This window comes from Hippocampus bargibanti, linkage group LG09 (genome assembly GCF_051943395.1).
Source record: "Hippocampus bargibanti isolate YZ-2025 linkage group LG09, ASM5194339v1, whole genome shotgun sequence".
Classification (NCBI taxonomy): domain Eukaryota; kingdom Metazoa; phylum Chordata; class Actinopteri; order Syngnathiformes; family Syngnathidae; genus Hippocampus; species Hippocampus bargibanti.
The window spans coordinates 22,836,910-22,863,698 of record NC_142742.1 but is presented as its reverse complement, the minus strand read 5'-3'; the positions used below and the strand labels follow the sequence as shown (position 1 = coordinate 22,863,698).

The window sequence follows — 26,789 nt, the reverse complement described above, 5'->3', positions numbered from 1 at the left end:
TGATAAGACAGCGTTATGGATTGCATTTAACAAGAGATTTGATAGCTTAACTGGTTATTTCTGTATATATTCATCTTTAATTACAATGGAAGAAATGAATAAAAACCGGTATGGAATATACAGTGATACCTCGGTTTACGTGCCCCTTGGCTTAAGAACCTTTCGGTTTACGAACGTTAAATTTATGAAAATTTTACCTTAGCATACAAACTATTTTTCAGGATACACACGGAGCTGCCACAATGAGTGAGGTGTCGTTCGCGAACGAGCCCGTTCTCCGAACAAGAAAATGGCACCCGGCTTATTTTGGACCTATATTCCCCACCCCCAGTTGTCGGTTAAAGCCACATGATTGGTGAAGAACACTACAGTGAGGTGGGGGGGGGGTTACAGAAAGAGAGAGAGTAAAGCCATTCTCCAAAACAGAAAATGGCAGCCGACATTTTTTTTGTCCTCTATTCCCCGCCCCTAGTCTTCGTTTAAAGCCACATGATTGGTCAAGAATGCAGCAGTGAGGGGAGGTGGTTTAAAGATGAAAGAGACAGGCAGACGACTGGGAGAGTGACAAAATGGATTGAAAACAGTGACATTTGGACTCGTTTCAACTTTGATAGTTCAAAGGCAGAGTGTAGACGACAAGGTTAAAATTCCCATCAATCAGGCTCCACAAATAACCCGCACAAGCCATCTGTACACTTGATGCAAAAAGCTATCAACCCAGCTAAACATAACACAATAGATGAGGAACAAGGTAAAATTATTGCAGAGAAAGCACCTAAAAGGGATCATTCCTCAAGATGGTGAAAGAAGAAGGCTACGCTCCTCATCAAGTGTTTAATGCTGATGAAACCGGCCACTCCATTCCATTAAGCCATCAGCGACCATCACAAAGGTAAATAAAACGACTTTATTATACAGTACAGTTTATTTCTTTAAAAATAATACCATAGCACATTTAGAAGTACAGAGAAGGTAGGAAGGAATTGCATTGTCTTTGTAGATCTGGAGAAAGCGTATGACAGTGTGCCCAGAGAAGAGCTGTGGTATTGCATGAGGAAGTCTGGAGTGACAGAAAAGTATGTCAAAGCAGGACAAGACGTATCATGACTGTAAGACAGTTGTGAGGTGTGCTGTCGGTATGACGGAGGAATTCAAGGTGGAGGTACTACTCCACCAGGGGTCAGCTCTGAGCCCCTTCTTATTCGCTATGGTGATGGACAGGTTGACAGACAATGTTAGAAAAGAATCTCATTGGACCATGATGTTTTTAGATGACATTGTGATCTGTAGCGAGAACAGGGAACAGGTGATCCTACAGGAAGAAGAGATAAAGAAGGTGTAGGATTTCAAATATTTGGGGTTAACTGTCCAGAGCAATGGAGAGTGTGAAAAAGAGGAGAAGAAGCGTGTCCAGGCGGCTGGAACGGCTGGAGAAAAATGTCAAAAATGACAGGAAGCTGGAGGTAGCAGAGATGAAGATGTTGAGTTTTTCTTTGGGAGTGACCAGGTTGTGATTTCAAAGTTACACAACAATATTCATGTCATGATCTGGTTGGCGACCAACGGGTGGCGCTGTCGGCCCCGCCTGCACCTGCACAGGTGCTGCTCGTCCCGATCAGTGGCGGACTGCCACGTTTGGATTGGCGACCAACGGGTAGCGACGTCAGCCCTGCCTGCAGCCTCGCAGGTGCTGGTCGTTTTAATCAGTGACACTTAAAAGGACTCCCGGCACGACCATCCGGTGTCGGTACATTGTTTGTTGCATGCTTTGTCTGCAATCGCATGCATTGTATGCTGTGCATGTGTTTGTTTAACCTTGGCGGACTTTTACACTTGGTTTTCTTTGGATACTTTGTATTTTTTCTGTTCAGTTGATTTTGTTCAGTGTGCCAAACTCTAGATGTGTAGGTGTATTTCACAGGCTGTTGAGGCTTCTCGTGTCGAATCTCTTATGACAATTGAAGCAGAGAATAAATTTTGTTTCCAAAGACATCAAGAATCAAAATTCAGTTTGGATGCTACAATTGTGATTCAGCAGCGTATGTGCCGAGAAGATCACAGGATGAGTGGATGCAAGTGGCTTGTGCATCTCACAGTCCATTAATTCGTCTCACCAAATTGAACAGCCAGCCAGGCACCAAATGACCTCTCTGCACATGACCACCTTACCCAATCAACAACCTCAGAGTATTCCTGCCTCGGTGCTCTTGGCCAGATTTTCCACATTAGACATTTTTACAAATTTCCCAATGATGCAATTAAAAATAATTCTTATCTTGTCTTCTTAAAACTGTTTAAAGTCGTCCTGCAAAAGGAATAATTTCTCAACCACCATCCTGGCTCTGTTTGCGAATTGTTGCGGCTCACATTGTCTACATAAAAAGCACAATGAAAAAAAGTTAGTCATCATATTTTACAAATCAACCTTGTACTCTTCAAATCAATTTCCCCGCTGGGCAACTAATAAAGGTGAATCCAATCAAATCCAATTTGTTATCGTCATCAAATTCAATATGTATATCGTATATATGAATCAAATCATCTGTTCTATGACTTCAGGGGAATGACAATTGTCAGGTCAAAACAAGTGTAATGATCATGTCACGATCATTATTTTAATAAATCTATAATCTTTTCTTTTATGAAAAGTCCCACGATATCAACTGGTGAACCTCTATTAAGTAATTCATCACCAGCGAATTTAGCGACATTTACCCATGATGGGAACAGCCGAAAGGAGAAGAAGAAGACAATGTCAATTTACCCATTTTTTGGACTACTAAAGGCTTTCCGATTCTGAATTGCCAATTCCATCCAATTCAACATAAATGTTCCTATATTTAATCTAATTTTCCTGACTAATTTATTTACTTTTTCCAATTGAACTGTCATTTACGACAGTTCAACACAGTGGAATGTGGTGTGGCCCCCAGAATTGCCTCAGCGTGTTAAACCCCTCTTTGAAATTTTGTACCGGTAAAAACCCTGATAAGAGGTATTTTAAGTTCACTCTTTCACTCTGTCGTTTCATACAATTTCTATTTCATTCATTCATGTTCCATGCTGCTCTGTCCTCATGAGAGTCATGAGTGGTGCTGGAGCCCATCCCAGCCGTCTTCGGGCACTCACTCAGCAGGGGGGCCCTTGGAAGAGGACACTGACACAAGTGCGTCACATACACAGACTCCACTCCATTGCTCCTTCTGCGTTCCTATACCTCAAAAACAAACTCACAAAATTAAATTCACAAAAACATCTCTGTCTAATCATTCGGCTATCATTATCACAATTACATATAATTCCATTGTAACCTTGCGGGTAACTGTTTTACATATTCTTATTCTCTAAGCTGGCCAGAAAAAATCAAATTATAAAATTTTATTATATATATCTCCTTAATTGTCTTATCAACAAGAGGACATTAGTTCTCAGGGAACTTCACATCCAAATTTGTTCATGTCTTTTTATCAGACCTAACTCTTTCAACTATAATTATAAATCTGAATTCTTATTCAGCAATGCTTTAAAAAGAGGTCGTGAACCTCTAAACATGGGCACACATACATTCCTCTAAGTTATTTCACACATTCTCCCTCACCAAATCAGCACCCACAGACACACACAAGCGCACATTTTCATTCAATTTTGTATTCGCTTGAAGTCAGATCACAAAATTATTTGTCCTGATCGCAGACAAAAATATTGAAGTCCTGACTTCAAGGTGTTCAATTCTCTTAGTGAAAACACTTTATCCAATCTAATAAAAATACTTTAATTTTGTGCCTTCAAATTCACTCAAGTTTTGCCTCTGTTTATTCATTTATTTATTATTGTTGGCTTATTTATTTGTTCATTCAGTCATCTGTCTATTTATTTGATAGAGATCAGAGAATAAGACGTTATCATATTTAAAAGTTTCATGCTGTTGTATCCTTCGTCAACACTTCTGACTCAATACACAAGCGTGGGACGGGCAACCTGGGGTCAATCGGGTCAACGGACACGGGAATGTAAACAGCCAGCCTCACAGTAGTCATTTACGACCTGGGGGAGTATTTTATCATAGGGGTAATTAAGGACTTCAAACTCAAAACTTTTCACGGAGAGGTCTTCAGCCAGGATACAGCCACAGAGAGGTCTTCAGCCAGGATACAAACTTATCAGTCAGTCATGTTTTTATTGCTTACATCTGTTGTTGCTCAGAACGCTCAGATGTGTGGTATGCCAATCAAGAAAACTGTTTTACTAATGTATCACTTTAACTTGCATGTATTCTTAATAAATAGCTTGGCAGAAGGGCGCAGAATTCAGACGTATGTCATCACTCACCAGTTGATTTGTCTTCATTTTGTCCTCTATCATTCTCACACCTATTCCTTTATGGGTTGTGCATTACACACCTTTCCAGTTTGATATGGATGTTCATCAATCAGTCTAAGTTGCCTGCCTATTTAATGTACTTGTTTTTTTTTTGTTTCAACTGGACGGTAGTCATCAAAGAACTATGGGAAAAATAGTGTTATGTCGAGCGGAGACGAAAGCTTCCTGACCGCGGGATGTGGCCTGGTCAGGCAGGTGTTTCGATGTGACGGGATAGTCATCTGGACTGCTCCCACGCGTCCACCTGCAATGACATGGCTCCTTCCCCAGGGCACATCCTCTCGTCCTGTAAAAGAAGAAAAAGAGAACTGTGCGGCAGATTACATGTAGGCAGGAACAATGTTTTTAGCACAATACGTTTGTGACTGTTAACGCAACCGCCTAATTCCTTTTATTTCCGTTTATTCACCCATTCGGCGAACGAATCAATTAGCCGATCCTAGAATGCGGCTGTGAATCTTGAAAACATTGTTTTCGAGGTGTCCACAAAAGATGATTAGATGGAGACAATAAAGCAAAAGGTCCTGATTTGCTCCTGTGAATCTTGAACCAACGCTGTCAATATCACTTGGTGATTTGATTTGCTGACTCAAGTTGAAATGACTGTGTCTCCCCAGAGGGGTGCTGCCTGTGGGAGTGGGGGTGCCCGTGGGGAGGGTCTCCCCCACGCCCCTCGTTTAACAGGCTGGACTTTTGTCTTTTAAAAATGGCCTCCCCATGGTTCCAGTCATTCAGTCCAACACACACAAAGCACAGCCACCACACATAGACATATATACACGTACATGCACATAGAAGGTCACAATGACACACAAAGGGACAAACACAAACGGCTTCTACGAAATGCCCCCTCCCCCTCAGCCGACCCCCCCCCCCCTGACCAGGAACTGTCCTCTGGACAATGAAACTCCCTAGGAAACCCCGTAGCACCACATGCCTAGCAATTCTGATAATGCGCTAATGTTGATGAATGCATTAATGTTACGGAAAATCCACAATATATTGCAGCTGCAATTAAACAAAAAAATAACACTTTAATTTCTATTTCCAATAGCCCTCGCACGTGAATCCCGGTCTTAAGAACTCCTGTCCGCCAGGCGCGCGACAGCAGACGTCGTAATACGTAGAGGCCTTAATGAGTCACACGTGCCTGGGCCCGGCTAGAAACCGTCCACTTGAACAATTTCATCTGCCCTACAAGCCCACCGATGCGCAGAAAATGGCCTCCCCATGGTTCCAGTCATTCAACCCAACATAGAACAAAGCACAGCCACCACACATAGACAAAAAGTCCGATGATTAATATTTTTAATACATATACGTTACGGTTGCGTAATTAGAATTCCTTTGGCCGAACAAAATCTTATCAATCCATTCATTCAACATAGCTGCATGCTAGCGGTGCCACTCACCCGTGAAAGCAATCCTGAGCGACTAGCACCAAGAAGGGAGGGGCAGCCCACTCGAACACACTCAAAGGAAAAAAGGCTTCGTCCTCTGGAAGAAACGCGGGGGCCACTCCACCCCCCTCCTTCTACCCCATCCGCTAGGACCCGGAGTTTTGTCGGCACCAAATATAATGAGTTGAAAGTGATCCTTCGTTCCTGGTTCATGGCTGCTCAGGGTGTTGATAGCACAGGATGGTTAAATCAGCAGGAAGCCAGGTGTTGAACAGAATAAATTAATTTAATCTTGTAGACAGCAGGGGCATCGTGGGGTGTCGGCCGAGAAGGGACAGAAAGAAAAGAGGAAAGAGGAATGAGGACGAATTTATAAGACGGAACATAATAGGATGTGACATCATGTAAAGGAAGGCAAGATATCAGGAAGTCCTCATTTTTCCGAAGCACGAAACAGTCTTCTGATTGGCTGCCGTGCCGAGTATGCAAATTGCCAAATGAACCCACGGCAGCCAATCAGAACCCTGTAAAGTTTACTTGAAAGTTTTGAAAGGCGCTTAGAAAGAGGACTCCACGTGGCTTTTCGCGGACAACGCAAACATTTAATTGTGCACCACGACGACAAATGACAACTGGAGCAAAATCTTCAGCAAGGGATATTTACTATAAATTAAGCAAGGGAGCATTTGTGGTAGGTACTTCCTTAATGAAAAACATCCTTTATACTTCGCAACAATGTTTTTATTTTTTGCGATTTTATTGTGTTTCAAGTTGTGAAAAATGGGGCAGGCAACTTTATGGCTGGGCAGGCAACTTTTCAGACTTGTCTGCCCTGGTCACCGCTAACTTTTTGTCATAAGTTTCAGACACTGTTAAAATGTGGATTTATTTTAACGGGAGATACCCATGCAGCGAGCGCAATCTGAATAATATGCAGCGGTGACGAGTTGTATTTTTCATGCACTTTATGTTTGCATTATATCTTATTTCACACATCTGAATGTTATCCTCGCGCCAGAGAGTTTTGTGGCTAAATAGGGCGTTCTTGGTGTCATAATTTGTGTTTATTATGTTTTGGAAAAAAAAAAAACAGTTTTCTTGCATATCATACTGTGTTATTTTGCAGTATTTAACTGTCACTCATTCATGACAGCACACTATCTTTCCACTCCCTTATACCGTATTTTCACGACCATAAGGCACACATAAACATCTCAGATTTTTTTCAAAATGTTCGGTGCGCCCTGTAGTGTGGACGTATTAGAGGCCACCATGAGGAGGACGTGGTAGAGAAAATGAGGGGGGATGTGTGGGCGTGGTTTGTGTATACAAGAACAGGTGTATACAAGAACAGGTATGTGCTGAACATTATGCAGAACATTGCTGTTTTAACAACTCGGAAAATGGCAAAGAGACATGGTTATGAAGCTCAGTTTAAACTGAAGGCTTTCCAAGGAGGTCCATCTTGGTGCTGGTTTTTATGAAACTGTGCCATTGTGCTTTTTCCATCCAGGCCAGGACTACGGCAGCGCAGCAACGTCCAGCGAATTATTCTGAAAAGCTGGCAAAAAGGCTTCATTTCCTGTTGTGCTTGGCTGCCATGCTAACGGAGAGAAACTCCCGCCAATGGTGATTTTTAAAAGAAGGACTTTGCCTATAGAGACATTTCTAGCAGGCGTCATTATTAAGGCAAATGAAAAGGGCTGGATGTTACACCACAGTTTGCCAATGGATTGTGGATGCTTGGGGTAACGTGTCTGCTGGCACGGTGGTTCGAGCTTTCGGAAAAGCCGGCATAATTTCCGAGGAGCCGCACAGCACAGAAAGTGACTGACTGTGAGGAAAGCATACTGACTGTGAGGAAAGCATAAATGAGACTGCGCCTTTTCACATGGTGCACCCTTTGGTCGTGAAAATAAGGTAAATAACTTAACCCAGTCTGCGTACTTCCACCTACGCAATATCAATCGTCTTCGCCCGTCTCTCACTCCTCACACCACTACTATCCCCGTTCATAGTCTTGTCACCACCCGGATTGACTATTGCAATTCACTTCTCTTTGGTGTCCCTCAGAAACGTCTCCACAAACTTCCACTGGTCCAGCTCGGATCATCGCCAGAACCTCATCCTTTCACCACATCACCCGCGTCATCCAAGAGCTCCACTGGCTCCCGGTCAAATATAGAATCAACTTTAAAATTCTTCTTTATACATTTGAAGCTATCCATCACCTTGCCCCCCATACCTATCTGACCTTATTCAAATTTCTATTCCCTCTCGTTCCCTCAGATCTTCTTCCTCCCTCCGCCTCTGTGTGCCCCCTCCCTCTGCCCGTCTCAGCACGATGGGTGACAGAGCCTTCAGCTGCTCTGCCCCAAGACTTTGGAACCCACTTCCTCTCAACATTCGTAACCTCGATTCTCTTCCCACCTTCAAGTCCCATCTCAAACCCCACCTCTTTAAAATTGCATTTTCTGTGTAGCTCTCTCTTGTTTCTATTTATAATTGTATTTTATTTATTGCATTCTATTTGTGATTGTATTTTATTTATTGTAGTACCTATGCTTGTCTGTGACTGTAAAGTGTCCTTGTAAGCTTTGAAAGGTGCTTAAAATGTAATATTATTATTATTATTATTATTATTATTATTATTATTATTATTATTATTATTATTATTATCTTAAATCCCAGTCCATGAAAATATTGTCTGACATTGAATTGGTCTATGAGGCTAAAAAGGTTGGGGACCAGTTTCTAACGTGGGTCTAGCAGGCACCAGATACCCCCCTACAAAACAAGTTTCGAGTCATTTTTATAAATTGTTGCACATCGAAAGTTATCTCAGGCTGTCACCATCAAATATTTTTTGAATCAGTTATTCTAGTGATAAATCAAAGAATCAGATACATCTCACAAATTTACCCAGTCGTCGCACGCACTCGCTGCCGGGGGTGGTTGTCCTTGACCGACTTCGTGGCTCGTCGGGCCGCCGACCGCTCTGCTCCCTCCGTCGCTCCCGAAGGCGGTGATCCAGGCCGATGACTATGTCGACCAGGTCGTCGAAGGTGGTGCCAGCGTCATGGGTAGCCAATTCGTCTTTGAGATCGGCGTTCAGACCGCGACGAAACACCCCCCTCAACGCTCGGTCGCTGTAGCCGCTGCCAGCGGCCTGGATTCGGAAGGCGACGGACTATTGCGAGGCAGAGCGGGACCCTTGGACGCAGCCGAGGAGTCTCCCCTCAGCCTCGACTTCCGTGACCGGATGATGGAAGACCCGGCGTATCTCGGCCACAAAGTCCTGGTACGAGGCGCACAGCTCCGGTCGGGACTCCCGGACGGCCAGCACCCATGTCTCGGCGTCTCCCGTGAGCAGGCTGGTGATGAAGGCTACCTTAGCCTCATCGCTGACGTAGTTGTCCGGTTGTTGTTCAAACACGAGCGTGCACTGCATTAAGAACTGAGCGCAGCGCCTGGTTTCGCCTGCATAGCGTGAGGGGTTAGGTAGCTGTAGAGTGCGCCTGCCCACGGGCGGGGAAGACTGGGTTGTGAGGGCTGCAAGGCGTGTCTCGACCGTCTCGAAGCGTTGAGCCAGAGAAGTGGTAACTTGGCGGAGTTCCGCGATGGCTCGCGCCATCTGGCTGGAACGCTCCGCCTGCATGGTGAGGGCGGCGAGCAATCTGTCTTCGCTGGCGGGATCCATGGGTGGTCGGAGTATTGTGCAATGTCACTTGAGGCTTGAGGGCAGGACGCAAGTGACGATGGAAAGCGGAGAGGTTGGATCCAAAATACACGGCGAGACAGAAACTCAGGAACAAAAAGTCTTTACTGAGACACATATGCCAAAATAACAACAGGAGGAGATGAGTGAAGATAAACGGAAAATGCAGACCTGACGGTAGGGTAGTCGCCAGGGTAGCTTTCTGAATACTCCGACAGAGACGGTAACATGCGATCGGTCTATATAGTCAGAAGGCACAATCAGTAAATGTCAAACAGCTGTGGGAGCCCAGGTGAGTAATGATGGGGGGGGCCGTCTCCAGGGAGCAGCGGAGGAGGTGACAGGAGGGGCGGGGCGCGCCCAGGACGGCGACGAGATGTGACAGATATGGATACATTAATACATTCTTTAGTTCATTTAAAGAAAGCCACAGGAGAGGGGTGAAAAAAATACAGTGAAATTTGAAATTGACAAAGAACTATAGAATTATAGCAGTGGAAATGGATGGGATCGTGATATGTGGAGGAGACTTCAATGTGGTGCTCAACCATGACTTAGATACAACAAGTACAAAGAAATCTAGATTACACATAACCAAATAGATTAACACGCAAATAAAACAACTGGGGATAATAGATGTATGGTGCAATGTCACTTGAGGCTTGAGGGCAGGACGCAAGTGACGATGGAAAGCGGGGAGGTTGGATCCAAAATAGACGGACTCACACACGTTGCATAGAGATTACACACATTACTCCCATCCACACGCAATATATGCTAGAATCGACTATTTTTTCATGAAGTTCGAAGACAAACACGGCGTGGAAGAATGTAGGATTGGTGTCACAGATTTTCAGACCACAGTGCCGTTTATATGAAATTGAACAGTAGAAGGAAAAACACAATTTGGAGATTGAACACAGGGTTATTGAATAACAAGGAACTAGTACAGGAACTAAAGGGGGACATAATCAAATATAAGGAAGAAAATGACAATGGAGAAGTGAATCCAAATATTGTGTGGGATGCGCTGAAAGCAGTTATAAGAGGGAAATATATATAGCACATGCAATACATCATCATAAAAAGACAAGAGAAAAATTATATAAAACCTTAACAAGACAATTGAAAGAACTACAAGACCAACATAAAACAACAAATAATAGAGATGTTAACAAAGATTACAGAAACCAAAAGGGAAATAAATCGAATATTATTAACAGAAGTGGAAAAAAGAGCATGTTTTGTAAAACAGATTTACTATGACGGAGGACCCAAAGCAAATAAATTACTGTCAAGAAGGTTGAGGACACAACAAGCAGTAAACACAATACACAAGATACGGTGCCCCAAAACTAATACAATATTAAAAGAACCAAATGAAATAGAACAAGCATTTGAGCAATATTATAAAACTTTATATACACAACCGAAGGCAGCAGATGAGGAGAGAATTGCAAAATTTTTGGATGGTCTGAAATTACCATCGATAAAGGAAGAAGATAATGAATTCCTGAACTCTGAGATAACGGAAAAAGAATTGAAGGTGGCGATCAATGGAACAAAAAATGGCAAAGCTGCGGGTAGCGATGGCTTCCCCTCAGAGTTCTACAAGATATTTAGACAAGAACTAGGCCCACTTTTGTTATCTTAACTCAGATATACCATGAAGGAGGGTAAAATTTCCCCATCATGGAAAGAGGCAATCATCTGTATAATACCAAAAGAGGGTAAAAATAAAGAGTCATGTAATAGCTTCAGACCAATCCCCATACTTAATGTCGACTATAAAACATATTTGATTATGTCACAAATATATGAGTCAGTCATGCCCGATATTATCAATAGAAAACAGACGGGTTTTATTAAAAATAGACAGGCCCAGGATAATATAAGAAAAACTATACACATAGTGGAGGCGATCCATAAGGCGGGAACAAGTGCAATGTTGGTGAGCACGGATGCAGAAAAGGCATTTGTGTACGCTGGGCGAAGTGAATGGCAGCCTTAATAATACTAGAAATATTGACAAAACAAGGATGTTGCCTCTCACCAGCATTATTCAATATCTTCATTGAACCCCTAGCGGCCTAGCCCAAGCAATCAGACAGTACCACAACATCAAGGGCGTGGAGATGAGAGACTCGGAACATAAGCTCAGCCTGTTTGCTGATGATCTGATAATATATTTGACACAACCGGAAGATAGCCTCCCGATACTGATGCAACAACTAGAGGAATATGAACATTACTCAGGATATAGACTGAATGTGACTAAAACACAAATCTTAGCACTAAATTACACTCCATCAAAATCAATTAAGGGAAAATACAAATTAAGGTGGGATGCTGAAAAAGTATCTCGGCGTGTACATCACAAAGCACAAACTGTTTGAACCAAACTATACAAAGATTAACCAAGCCATCAAACACTGTAAAACCCAACAAGTTGAAAGTACTCAATTTTTTTATGGCAACTGATTACGTCAAAATTTTTGAGTACAGTTTACTCAAAAGTTTTGAGTAACCTGTAACCTGTTTTGAGTAACCTGTACAGGTTACTCAAAACTTTTGAGTAAACTGTACTAAAAAATGTTGACGTAATCAGTTGCCATAAAAAATTTGAGTACTTTCAACTTGTTGGGTTTTACAGTGAAGCAGACACGGGGGGGGGGGGGGGGGGGGGGGGGGGGGGCAACACCCATCCTAGATTTAAGGTCCGGGATTGAAATAGTGAAAATGAATATTCTTCCGAGGTTGCTATACCTCTACGAGTCGCTACCAATACCCATACCACAAAAACAATTTGTGGAATGGGACAAATTGATCACAAGATTTATCTGGGGAAAGGGAAAGGGTGGATTGGGGATACCAAATTTTTAATAAAGATTACTTCCGGGCAGCACAGCTCAGAGCAGTGACATGTTGGTGTGATGGCGAGTATCAAGCTAAATGGAAAGAAATGGAGGTAACAAAAGAGGCTTACCCAATTCAAACACTGCTGGGAGACAGACGACTGTTCCGGAAAATGGAGGACTCGATTGACCCATTAACAAAATTCACATTGAATATCTAGTATACCATCATAAAAGAAAATAAACTAGAAAAAGAGGCAACAATTCTGAGGTGGCTATCATATAACGAGGACTTTCAACCAGGAAAAAAACGAGGGCTTCAAGAGTTGGGAAAGGAGAGGTATCACAGCAATGAGTACGATAATAGAAAAAGGGGAAATACCAACCTTCCAAAAAATAAAACAGAGGTTTAACTTAGAAAGGAGCGACCACTTCCGATATCTACAAGTAAGGGATTACTATACAAAAGCAATAAAAATGGATGCGCCAATTAAAAGAAATGACATAATACAGATAATGATGGATGCGTATAAAGGAGGGAAAAACAAAGTAATCTCATCTCTTTACAAAGGGCTCCTGTTGAACAGAGGGAACTCAACCCTATACATTAAAAAGAAATGGGAAAAGGAACTTCAAACCAACATAACGGAGGAAGAATGGTCAAATATGTGCAAAATACAACAACCAACAACCACTTTGAGACATTGGAGAGAATTTGGGTGGAAGAATATCGTGAGATTTTTTACAACCCCGGAGATGACCGGGAAATAATATAAATCGGGACAGTACGAGTGCTGGCGGCTATGCGGACAGGAAAGAAATGTAGATCATGCGCATATATTTTGGAAATGTCAAAAGTTGAAAGGTTATTGGGAAGAAGTTTGGAGGGAACTGAAAAAGATAATTGGCTATGAAATACCAAAGACCGACTTGGTGATGTATCTAGCTGACCTAAATCAAGAAAACGTGCAAACAAGAGATGAGTACTTGATAAAAGTGTTGCTGATAGCCAGCAAGAAAATGATTTAAAACCGACCCACCAACAAAGAACCAATGGATCACAATAGTGGAAGAGATATTTGAGCTGCATAGGTTCACACACATATTGAGGGTCCAAGCAGGGAAGTTTAAAACAAGATGGGAAACATTGGATGAATATAAAAAACAATCAAACAAATGAATGAACGAACGACACCACAAACCAGACAGTCAAGATAGGTAACAAATATAAAAAAAAAAAAAAGGGAAACTTGTCATTATCGATCACTTTTTTTCTTTGCTTTATTGTTATTGCTGTGTTTTACTTTTGTTGATTGGTTGTTTATATTGTTGAATAGTTTGCAGTTAGGATGTTGTTATACAATTTGGCCACGAGGCATTCTGTATTCAATTGTTCAATTTCAAATGTTATTAAATGTTAAAGATGCAAGTTACAAAAAAAAAGAGCCAATGTCCTATTTTCCATCTAACCCGGCTGTAACAAACCTGATTAAGATGATCAGCTCGCTCATCAACCAGCTCTTAAAGACCTGATGATTTAAATCAAGCACGTTTCTCTTGGGAGGGAAAACCGACACCTCCGGACAAGTTGTGTCCATAATTTGTAAAATCACTTCAAATGACTTCTACTGAGCGTATTTGACAAAGATTCCACAGCATATAGCTATGTTTAACGTTTTAAGACTCACGCTGAATATTCAGGAAGTCTTGTTTTCAAGTTGATGACAATGCTTGACGTGATGTCACGTCTGGAACGCTCCTGACCAAGAAAGCGACACACAATGCATTTTGGGTACTTTGTTTGGTCTGAAAACTTTGTGTTGATCCGTGTTGATGGCGAAATTAGAAGGAAAACACATAACGCGATGGTGAATCGTGTGTTGCATGAAGACTACTATTTGATTCTAGTTGACACAAATTACCAGCAGACAAATCAGCCCATTTCCAACAGAGCTTGGGCGCCATCTTGTGCATTTTCTGGGATGCTATATTGGAGTTCTGATGGCTCGAATTGAAACGGGAGGACGAATTGATTGCAAATATTTATGCTTTCTCTTCAGAACTATTTGAATCATATTCATAACTGGATGAGTAACAAGAAAGCATCTTCTCCGAATCTGAAGCTATTGTTTTGATTCTAGAGGAGGGTTGTCAAACATACGGCCCGCGGGCCGGAACCGTCTCTAAAGGAGGTTTAATCGGGCCTGCAGGATTTTAAAAGTGGGAAAAATGCACACACGGCATGGAATTCATATTTTCAATTAGGTGCAGTTCGAGGTTTGTCCACTATGTGGCAGAGTGGTCCCGTTTCGATCAACGTAGAAGAAAACAGCGTTTTTTTTCAACCACGGTTTCAACACACAACTGGCAAGTGGCAACCCCGCTCATTTCCCCCATCTGAGAGATGTGTGTGTTTGTGTGACCAGACCTAATGCGGACATGAGGCGGTACAAAGACAAGATGCAGTAATCCTGATGCAGGATTACTGTGGGAGTTTGAGAAACTTTTTCAGGTATTTGGTGAACTTGAGAAAGAATTTTCAGTTTTTCGCTCATATTTCACAGTTAAACCTTCTGATCTCGCGGTCGAAATCCAGCTAGGAATAATTGATTTGCAATGTGATGCAGATTTGAAGGGCAAATTTGCCTCCGTAGGTCTGTTTTTAGCATTTTTAGCAGTATCTACTACCAGGGTACCCCAAATTAACAGCCCTCGCTGTTAGGTTTTGTGCATGGTTGGAACAACCTACCTTTGTGAACAAATCTTATCAGTAATGAATATCAATAAAACAAATATGTGTTCAAAGCTCACGCACAAGCACTTAAATGACATTCTGAAAGTGTCAGCTAGTCAGGACGCGACACCTGGTATTGATACACTTGTACAGGCCAAATGATGCCAAATATCAGGAACAAAAACAATGGTTTCAATGAAATTTCAAAAATATCATTTAATCTTAAAGTGCATTATTATATTTTTAGATACCAATTTATTGATGAGAAGGTTTTTTCAGCCGTCATCTGTACAAAAGTGAAGGTTTCGGACGTTTCGCCTCCTATCCAAGAGGCTTATAGTACTAGTGGGCCTCAATCGGCAGTACATTTGCACCTAAAAGCTAGCAACCACTCATTTGACGACAATGAGGTTAAAATCTTAGCGAAAGAACATAGATGGTTTGAAAGGGGGGTAAAAGAGGCGATTCTTATAAAACAACAAAATCCTTCATTAAACCGGTCTGGTGGTGTGAGGTTCAATTTGGATCGTTCATACAATAGCCTGCTCAGGCAAAACAGGTTAGGCAACTTTCGCAATGCTGATGAGGGTCGTTATGCTGATGAGGTGATACCGGGGGGAGTGGGGGTAATAGGCCAATCGTTAGTCAGGAATGTAGGAACAATCAGTGGGGCCACAGGGGGGGTCCCGCGCCCCCCCCCCAACCTGAGAGTAGGGACCTATCGTAGCTGTGTCCGGCGCCACCAGGTCTGGATATTAGGGATATATAAATGGGGCCGATACGACCAGTCAGACTTTAGTTCGCTGACGAAGCCTCTTGGATAGGAGGCGAAACGTCCGAAACCTTCACTTTTGTACAGATGACGGCTGAAAAAAACCTTCTCATCGATGGACCACTCCTGTACGACTGAGAGCTTACACAGACATACCAATTTATTGTTATAGTTTTTTGCTGTTGTAGAATCATTGGGATCAGTTGCAATGCATATGCGTGAATGATAAAAGTAAATTGCACATGTGTTCATGAAACGAAATGTTGTGTAAAAGGAATGCTCATCAAATGTCATCGTTTTTATCATGTTCTTGTGCTTCTTTACACCAAAACTAACCAAACTAACTAACTGAGCAACTATCTTAGTCAAAAATTTCCCGACCCCTGATCTACAGGAAAGGCATTAATTATTCCGAATATAATGGCCACTATGTGGGTTTTCTCTTGGTCCTCCAGTTTCCTCCCACATTCCAAAAAAACATGCATGGCGTGCTGATTGAACATTCTAAATCAGGCGTGCTCAAACTTTTTGAACGAAGATCCACTTTTAGCCCAACCATCCTCGCGCGATTGAGCCGTTTCGAGCACGCCCGCATTTCCACAAGCGCGACATGACGGGCAACGGCCATCACGAGCCCTAAGGTAAAAGGAAACATTAAAGGACAACCGGCACCTCCAGACAAGTTGTGTCCATAATTTGTAAAACAAAAAAAAAAACTGGACACTGAGTTGATGATGCAATACAGCTACATATAGTATCAATATGCCTTTCTTGATACTTGCACTATGTTCTGTTGTTTTATGAAACTGTATTGCACATTTACATTTTCACAGTATACAGTTGACATTTTTATTTTGCTAAGCTTAGAATACAGTGAGACCTCAACTTACAAACACCTTATCTTACAAACTTTTCGTCTTACAAACGTCAAATTTCTGAAAATTAAACCTTGTAATAAGCACTATTTTCATAATACACACCCACCACGGCTGGCGGAGTGATCTTCGGCGGAAGCACACAACCGAACAGCACCAGAGGTTAAGTTACCAACAGTCCTTATGGAAGGTGACTCTCCTTCCATAAGCCATCAACGACCATCAAAAAGGTGAATAAAACTTTATTTGACAGCACAGTTTATTTCTTTAATTACAGTCCTCATGTAATGCGCCTCTCTTTCCAAACAGCAATTCCCTTTGACCTTCAACGCCATTCCATCAAGACATAAATGACCATCACAAATGTAAATAAAGTGACTTTATGATACAATGCAGTGTATTTGGATTGGATATGCCTTCATTAGTCTCACAGTGGAGAAATTTACATTTCACAGCAGCAAAGTGATGAAAGGAATGAAAGTAGAAAAACAAAATACATGAGCTGCTGGAAAGGCAGCCACTCTCGCGGCGCCGTCTTGAAGTCAAAATAACAAAAAAAAAACTAAATAACAAATAATATGACAGCATAGAGACAATATGACAAAACAAAGACACAGAGAGACATTCATTCTTCAGGACTGGCTGTACCCTCTTTGTGATGACATGAAGCAGTTCTAGATGAAAGAGGAGAGGATCAAAGCGTCTTTCCACCAGTGGATCAGGGACATCATGGTGGAATGTGCACGTCGACTACAAGCTAAATGTTGAAAGCAAACACGCAGCTGTAGCATCCATTGACGAAAAGAGATTATCTCACATCCCCTGTTCCACATAAATCTGCTTCAATTCCAAGCCGCAACAGTTCCACATACGCATCGGCGCTCTGCGCTGATGCGTATGATGCTCCTTTCTTCTTATCGCGGGTTCCTCAAGCCATGCATCCACCCAGCCGCTGACTGCCAACAGCACTGACCTTCCACTGAACAAAGCGGGGCTGTGAAGATGCTGCCCATTACAGGCGCAAAAAAAGCACAATGGCCCCTTTGGTGTCCAGCGATGGCAGTCGAATGGCTCCGACATTCCTCCCATTCAAAAACAGTACTGGCATATTCATGCTGCCGAAAAGGCGCAACTGCTCAGCACAGTCTCCTCCTTGATGAATGTCGTGGTCAAAAATGCTGAAAAACAATCTGTATCCGTTCCACACGATGCACAACAACACAAAGTGACAAAAGAAAACACAAAACAAGACAAAAACAACCAAAAAAAGCAAGGCTCATGAGAGCACTTGTTGAGGCTGCCTACTCGGGCGCCATCTTGGACTTATTTCTTTCATTACAATACAATAGCACATTTATTATACATAGAATAAGGTATGTTGTGTGTAGTTTTAAGGCTTATTTAGTTGAAAAGTATATTTTACGGAAACCTGGGAACGGATTATTCCCATTTTAATGGTTTCCTATGGGTATTTTTTTTTAGATACACACTTTTCGCCTTACACACTCTGTCTGGGAACCAATTAAGTTCGTAAGTTGAGGTCTCACTGTATATTGATTTCTATCCTTTCACCCCCCCCCCCCATCCCATACCCTTTCAAATTGCTGCTGTGTACTGCAAATTTCACCATTGTGGGACGAATAAAGGTTTTCTGATTCTGATTTGCCTTTATTAGTCTCGCAGTGGAGAAATTTACATTTCACAGCAGCAAAGTGATGAAAGGAATGAAAGTAGAAAAACAAAATTCCACGGCATATAGCTATATTTTACGTTTTAAGACTCGCGCTGAATATTCAGTAAGTTTTGTTTTCGAGTTGATGACGATGCCTGACGTGATTTCACATCTGCAATCCCCCTGAATGAGAATGCGACACACAATGCATTTTGGGTAGTTTGTTTGGTCTGAAAGCAATCGATGTAATGGGCACTTCTGCTCTAAAATGTCAGTTGGTATGAGTGTGGGAGCAGATGGTTGTTTGTTTCTGTGTGCCCTGCGATCGGCTGGCAACCAGTTCAGGGTTGCCCCTACCTAGTGCCCAAAGACAGCTAGGCTAGGCTCCAGAACCCTTAGCGACCCGAGTGAGGATAAAGCGGTCCGGACAATGAATGAATGAATGAATCCAATTTGTAAGGCTTGTAAAGCTTGTTTATCAGTACCCGAGAAGTAGCTCCCATTTTCAAAAAAATTGCTGACCCATGCTTGAAAATTCCTCTGCGCTATATGACAATGGACTTATTTGAATAAAAATGATCAGGCCTTGAGACAATTTTGTTCACTCTAAACTCTTTTTCAAGGACAATGACAGTTGTATAAAAATAAATGCATAAAATAAAATGGGAGCGAGGGGGAATGAAGTACAAATGAGGGAGGTTGTAAATAGGAGGATTAAAAAAGTATAACAACCTGAAAGAAGAGAATGATGTTCCAGATTAGTCCCAGAATGACGGATGAGTTTCCATCGACAACATCAGCAGCGTCAATGCTGACGAGCCTTACCTGTTGAGTATAAACAGGGCATTATATTTGCCATGGATCAACACTTCAGAAATTATTCAAAGTAAGATTCTCACATATATGGGATAAAATTTGTTGCGGCACTCACATTTCGCTCCTCAAGAAATGACAAAACTCGGGTAACATTGTTAAGTCTGAAGATTCGATGTGATGACTTCTTGAACCCCTGAAGCTAGACAATCATGTCAAATATTGACAGCAAGGAACAAGTATTATTTAATGGCAATATTCATTGTTCGGATAATGCCAGGAACAAAGACAGACTGAGGGTCTGACCAGCTTGCACCCAGAGAGTTCCTCCAGAAGAGCCATGAGGATACGTCCATCCTGAATATCTTGGAATAGGTCTTCCACTTCAGTAGGTGGATCACACTAAAAGTGGATGAAAACATCAAAAAAGACAAAATGGGTACCTAAATGTATTCAACATTTCCACCATTCGGCGTTTCACAGAGACAGAAAATAATAATAAATACAGTAAAGTCTCGTTATATCGATATCGGATATATCGATAGTCCCGGTTATATCGATACTATTTCTATGCACGCACTGAGAAAATTACATGCAAACAGGGTCGGATATATCGATAGTCCCGTTTATATCGATATTTTTTCGGTCTCCCTTGAATATCGATATAACGAGACTTTACTGTAATAATAAATAATAATAATAATAATAATACATTTGATTTATAAGCGCCTTTCAAAGCTCTCAAGGACACTTTACAATCAAAAAACAGGGACATAAATAAAACCACAGATAAAATTATAAATAAGAACAAGAGATAAAACTAAAGAAAATGTGATTTTAAATAGGTGGATTTTGATATGGGATTTGAAGGTGGAGAGAGAATCAATATTATGGATGTTGGGAGGAAGAGCGTTCCGGAGTTTGGGGGCAGAGCGGCTGAAAGCCCTGTCCCCAATCATTCTGAGATGGGTAGGGGGCACACAGATGTGGAGGGAGGATACAGATCTGAGGGACCGAGAGGGAACGGAAATTTGAAAAAGGTCAGACAGATATAGGGGGCAAGGTTCTGGATGGCGCTCAATGTATAAAGAAGTATTTTGAAGTCAATTCTAAGTTTGACCGGGAGGCAGTGGAGCTGTTGGAGGGTGGAGTGATGCTCCGGGCTGCGGAATTCTGGACTAGTTGTAGTTTCTTGAGAAATTTGTGTGGGACACCAAGGAGAAGTGAATTGCAATAATCAATGCGGGACGTGACGAGACTGGACAAGGATAGCAGTGAAGTAAGGGGCGAGAGACGGTCAGAGAGTATTTATATTGCGTAGGTGAAAGTAAGCGGATGGGGTTATGTTTTTTATATTGAAATTGAAATACAATGGGCTATTAAAGATGACACCCAGGCTCTTGACTTGAAGGAACAGGTACACGGTTGAACTGTCAATATGATTTTAAGGTGGATTTGGTACAGTGTTTGAGAAAGTTGTGGGTAAACCGTGATTTCATTTGTGAGAGGCAGAGTGAAAGGGATGACGATGGAAGAGAGGTGTGCAGTTTACTGGAAATGTAGAGTTGGGTGTCATCTGCAAAGCAATGAAAGTGAATACCGAATTTACAGAAAATATTGCCAAGGGGAAGAATGTACACTGCCACACTCACCAAAGTGAGTACACGCTACACAGTGTACTATCATCCTGAACTCTATTTTTTTCGTTTTTTTTCTGCAAGACCTCACTTCAACCTTTTTTTTTGTTTGTTTTTTGCATTATGTCACTTTACATTCGACACTACCTCAGTTTACATACGACAATACCTCACTTTACATTCAGAAATTACATGTATTGTCTGTTGTCAATTGTCTGTCTTTTTTAGCCACATTATAAGTGCCTTGCACGCTGGGTCCGAGAGGATATTAATTTCATCTGTGCTGTATGTCATGCACATTAGCATATTTGACAATAAAGCTGACTTTGACTTTGACTAATAAAGAGGAGGGTCGGATCCCCGTAGCCTTGGGGCACACCAGAAGACACAGGTGAGGACTGCGAAGTGAAGGAGTGGATTTGGATGAGCTGCAAGTGGCCAGAGAGATAAGAATGGAACAAGCGAAGGGGTATGTGGGTGATACCGATGGAAGAAAGTCTATTAAGTAGGATGGGGTGAGAAATAGTGTCAAAAGCTGCGGTGAGGTCAACGACACGAACAAACCTTTTCTAAATGTAGATTCATCCATCGAGTAAAGGTCCTCTTCTGAACCACTTCTCTCTCAACTGCAGCAATGACATGAAGACCAAAGATTTTTATGAAAACCAAACGTTTTCATAACGACTGGAATAAGAGACAGTAATTACCTTACAATAAATATGAACAATACATGATAAACATTGGGCCAATATTGGATTTTATTTTATTTTTTCCAAGGGCGATATTGAAAGTTGCATAAAACACAGTATTCGAAATCATATTTGTGCTGTACAATCTGCCCTTATAACATAAGTTCCGTATGTGGAAACAGACTAATACTGTGCATGTATTTTATGAACATGCACTTATGTGAACAAAATACATGTGTAACAACATAAGCAATGAAATGAAAAATATAATTCTCCAAAGAAAAAGTAAGCAACGGGGAGCATGTGAGAGTTCTCGGTACAATGAATAGAACATCCCCAAAAGGCTCTGACGAAACAAATGATAATGGTAGTGTTGTCCTTAATTTGTAAGGTGTTCGCACCGAACCAGCTAAAATTGAGCCTCCACATCAATGCAAAGCACCCAATCGTGAGTGCAGCCACAGCAAATGTTAGCACCGATACCATGAGAAATAAAAAATCTCTTTGGCAAAGTAAACTCGAGAACACCCTACGTATGATGCATAGTTGATGTGCCCTCTGTAGACTACTGGGCCCGGAAACAAACTCTGCACCTCTTCACTGTGAGATGGACCATGCGATCGCCTCGCTGCCAGTGTGTGTAAAATCTACCTATGATCGCTCCAATGTGTCATGGTTTTCAGTGTCTGTCATGCGTTATCATCAATTGACTACTTAAAGACTGTCACACTACAACTTGCTGTCAGATTATTAACCTTGCTCACAATTCTCGTCCCAAATCCTCTGTACCCCTGCCCTTCCACAACCTTCTTACTCCTTGTCAACCGTTATCTTCATTTGAACTCCCTCATCCTTCAAGACTTGGTCACAAAATCCAAGAATTCTTCCTGTCAGCTCGACCCCCTGCCTACAATCCTGATCAAATCCTGCTTACCCTCTCTGCTCTCTTTTATTTCAGCCATTATTCACTCCTCGTCCACTGGGTTTGTTCCTGTCCCACTCAAAACCGTAGCAGTCACTCCAATTCTAAAAGAACCTGGTTAAGATCCCAACGATTTCAATAATTTACATCAAATTTGTCATTTTCCATTCATTGCTAAAATTCTTGAAATTCTGGGTGCCTCCCAGCTTCACTCTCACATCACTCACAATAACCTCTACTAACAACTCTCTTCTGGTTTCCGCCCCGACCACAGTACAGAATCAGCTCTCATAAAAATCACTAACGATCTTCTCATGGCAGCAGATGCCGGTTCACTCTCTATTCTCACCCTACTCGACATGACCGCAGCTTTTGACACCATTTCTCACCCCATCCTGCTCAACACACTTTTTACTTTAGGCATTACTCACACTCCACTTTGCTGGTTTCACTCCTATCTCACTGGCCGCTCACTGTTTATCCAAATCAACTCTTTTACTTCACGGGTCTTTCCTGTGTCTTCTGGTGTGCCCCAAGGGTCTGTACCGGGGCCCCTTCTCTTTATGACCTACCTTCTTCTCCTTGGCAATATTTTCCGCAATTTTGGCATTCACTTTCACTGCTTCGGGGATGACACCCAACTCTACCTCTCCAGCAAACCCGACGCCTCTCTTCCACCTTCATCCCTTTCACTTTGCCTCTCAGAAATTAAATCCTGGTTTTCCCATGACTTCCTCAAACTCAACAGCAGAAAAAATGAACTTCTCTTTGTCAGTACAAAATCCACCCTAGACAAGCCCAAGTCCTACCAAAGGAGTGTCGCTTCCATCAGTAACAGATTGAATATAACAGGGGCCAGTACACAACCCTGCCTCACCCCGACTTCCACAGGGAAAACGGATGATTGCTGCCTGCCAACAAGTACAGTTGCCTGCATGCCCCTGTGGAACTGCTTAAGGACGCCGAGGAATTTGCAGGGCACGCCAAATTTCTGCGGTATGGTGCAAGGAATGTCACGGCTAACTGTGTCAAAGGCCTTGGTAAGGTTGATGAAGGTGATATAGAGGTCCTTGCTTTGTTCTTTGCATTTGTCTTGAATTTGTCGCACAGTGAAGATCATGTCCAGAGTGCTTCAGTCCTTTCTGAAACCGCATTTTTGTCTCAGGGAGGATGTCTTCAGTAATGTGTGATGTGCATTATTAACAGCATTATTTTCGAACCTTGCCAGCAACAGAGAGCAGGGATATGCCACGGCTGTTGCCACAGACTGACTTGTCTCGCTTCCTTTTAGAAATTGTGACGATGTTGCTGTATTTCCATTCCTGAGGAAATGTCCCGTTTTGCCAGCTGTTGCCAATGAGGTGGTATAGTTGCCGTATTAGGAGGTAACCACCATTACTGAGAACCTTAGCAAGAAGTCCATCACGGCCAGGGCTTTTGTTGTTTTTAAGGCTCCGGCTTGCAGAGAGGACCTCTGTGAACTGAGGAGGTTCATCAAGGATGGATCGGAAGGGTTTACTTGGATGAGCAGGGAGTCAAAGTGCTTTGCCCAGCGCTCAAGTATTCACTGTTTGTCATTCAGGAGCACAGAACCGTCGAGAGATCGGGACAACATGTTGTCTTTGTGGACCATGCAGGGATTTCACAGCATCACAGAAGGTGTGTGTGTTGTTGTTGTCTGCATGCCTGTGGATTTCTTGGGCCTTGATCAGCAACCCCTTGTTTTCCATAATCCTCAGCTATTTCTGTGCTTCACCACGGATCAGTGACGTGCAATCAGGGGAGGCAGGTGAGGCTCTGCCTCACCTGTCATCATGGAAATATCAAATGACAAAATAAATTACACGATTATATTTATTTAGTGATTTGTACTTTAACATTCTTTTCCATTGAACTTCACCATTTTTTGATTTTTTTTCACAATCGCTGAATTTTCACATTTACATTTCCACATTTACCGCTGAGCCTCACCATGGATTGCGCTATCACTTTGCTAACTGAGCCTCTGAGTGTGGAGCTTGGGGAAAGACAAGCTCGATTGCTGTGCTCTGTGAAGAAGTTGATTGCTGCGTGGAACTCATTGCCAGTTGGGACCACACGACTGGACACTGGATTTGAACCTAGCTAAGGTGGCTAGGCTACATGAGGAGGATGTCAAGAGGGGTGAGGCCTAGAGACTCTTGGAAAAGAACTCCGTCTTCAGTTTTACCTCAGAAGAGACTTTATTTGGATTTAAGTATCAGAAGAGACTTTATTTGGATTTAAGTATCAGAAGAGACTTTATTTTGATAGGTATTGGGAGACACTATTCAAACCTTTGTTGCTTGTGAATTCCCCCTGGAACCCTTGATTAAAACCTTTTGTTTGTATCCAAACCTGTCGTCCATTGCACTTCTTGTCCTGTCCCGATGAGAGCTATTCTCTCATGATATCACAATAGTTAGCAAGTTAAGTGCAGCCATCCAGTCATTTTTTCGTGTTGCTTGGCCTTATTTTCAGAATGGAGGATTACATATCTAAATTGAAAGAATTTTCTAAACTGGACTTTCAATCAAAGCAGGAGATAGTAATTAAAGGAAGACCAACACCGGACTATATAGCTCACAAACGGTGAGGGATGAATGTAAATCTCCTGGACAGCGTCTCAGCTTTTTGGCCAAGAAGGGTCTCATTAAAACTATTCCTAAAGCGACAAAGTTGCTCCAGCTCGTGCTCACTGTTCCAGCTACTACAGCATCAGTGGAGCGGTCATTCTAAGCACAAAAGACTGAAAACATACAGACGGAACAGGACTGATCAAGGACGACTTTCTACACTGGCAGTGATCTCCATTGAGACATAGACTTGGACTTCATTTATAAATAAATGTAACACTAATTTTTGTTAATTCTTTTTTCTATGCTACAGTTTGTATGCAATATATAAAGAATGCTGACATGACATTTTAAACATAACACATTAACTGTTGCTAATCAAATGGTGAATAAGCTACTCTGTGGAGTTCATATGTTTGTAAATCTGACTGTGATGACGTCAGTGCCTCACCAGCCATGAACCTCACCGCACGTCACTGCCACGGATGGCCTTATAGTAAGAGAGGAGAAGTGGAGAGTGAGGGTTGGAGTGAAGTGTGGTGTGGTATGGGCTTTGCGCTTGGCTTCCAGAAGCTCCTGTATGTCTTGCTTTCGCTTCTGGGTAAAGCCGATTGTCTCAGAGGCAGCATGATGAATTTTTGTCCTCAATTTTCCCCACCTGCTCTCCACATCAAGGTCACCGTTACTAGTGTCCTGATCCAGGTTGGCAAGTCCCTCTGCTGCGGTAGCTGCCTAGAAATCCTAGGGAGTGCAGAGTGCTGGTGTTGAGACACCTTTGGGGTTCCTGTTTCTTATGAGGAGGTCAAATTCTCAGCTTGAGCCTGGACTTGATCAGTCGATGATCAGTCCAGCATTCAGCCCCACACATGGCCCGGGTAATGCAGACGGCATTTTGGTCCCGTTGTCTTGTGATGATGAAGTCCAAAAGGGTGCCAATGATTGGACCTGGGGTGCATGCACGATATAACGTACTTCTTTTTCAGCTGAAAGATGAACTTTGAAATTATTGGATTATTGGTATTCGAATTGAGCAAAATGGTGTTGTATATGCGGTTTGACCATAGCTGTCTGCATTTAAGATAACCCAGAGTTGTTTCAGCCACCCGTTATCACAGGCTCTTGTGGGCAGCATTCCTTCAAAGAAAAGGGTGAGGGGAATTAATTATTTTATAACACCCGCCCAGCGCTGCGTGTAAGGTTACCAATTTACTCAAGAAGAAGAAGAAAAGGTCATGCAAATTCCAAAAACAAAATGATGGTTGAGAAAATATCCAAGCTACAGAACAACTTCTTACAAGATAGGTCTGTGTAAGCTCTCAGTCGTACAGGAGTGGTCCATCGATGAAAAGGTTTCTTCAGCCGTCATCTGTACTTCTTTGAAGGTGTCGAATGTTTCACTTCTTATCCAAGAAACTTCGTCAGCAAACTAAAGTCTTACTGGTAGTTTAGGCCCTATATATATATCCCTACTCTCATGCAGCTGCTCCACTGATAGTTCCTATTGTTCTGACTAACGACTGGCCTGATTGCCCCACTTCGACCGGTATCACCTCATCAGTATTACTGATCCTATGTTGCCTAAGCAGGCTACATATATTCCAATTTTCATAGGGGATTCGACACGAAAAGACTCATCAGCTGGTGAAATGCTACTAACATGATCACTGCAAACATCTAGAGTTTGGCTCACCCAGCTGATGTTTTGGGAACATGATAAGGACAGATAAG

General features: G+C 42.2%; 1 protein-coding gene across 2 annotated transcripts in view; it reads right to left on the bottom strand.

The window, feature by feature from the left end:
* Positions 1-26,789, bottom strand: part of LOC148893984 (calmin-like) — a 77,930-nt gene that overhangs the window by 31,267 nt on the left and 19,874 nt on the right. For both annotated transcript variants that reach the window (XM_089004059.1, XM_089004058.1), the window contains exons 2-5: positions 21,421-21,482; positions 19,526-19,621; positions 19,338-19,421; positions 19,139-19,231 (exon numbers count right to left, since the gene is read on the bottom strand). In XM_089004059.1, coding sequence (XP_088860185.1) covers positions 19,139-19,231; positions 19,338-19,421; positions 19,526-19,621; positions 21,421-21,482 — 335 coding nt within the window. The remainder of the gene's footprint in view (positions 1-19,138; positions 19,232-19,337; positions 19,422-19,525; positions 19,622-21,420; positions 21,483-26,789) is intronic.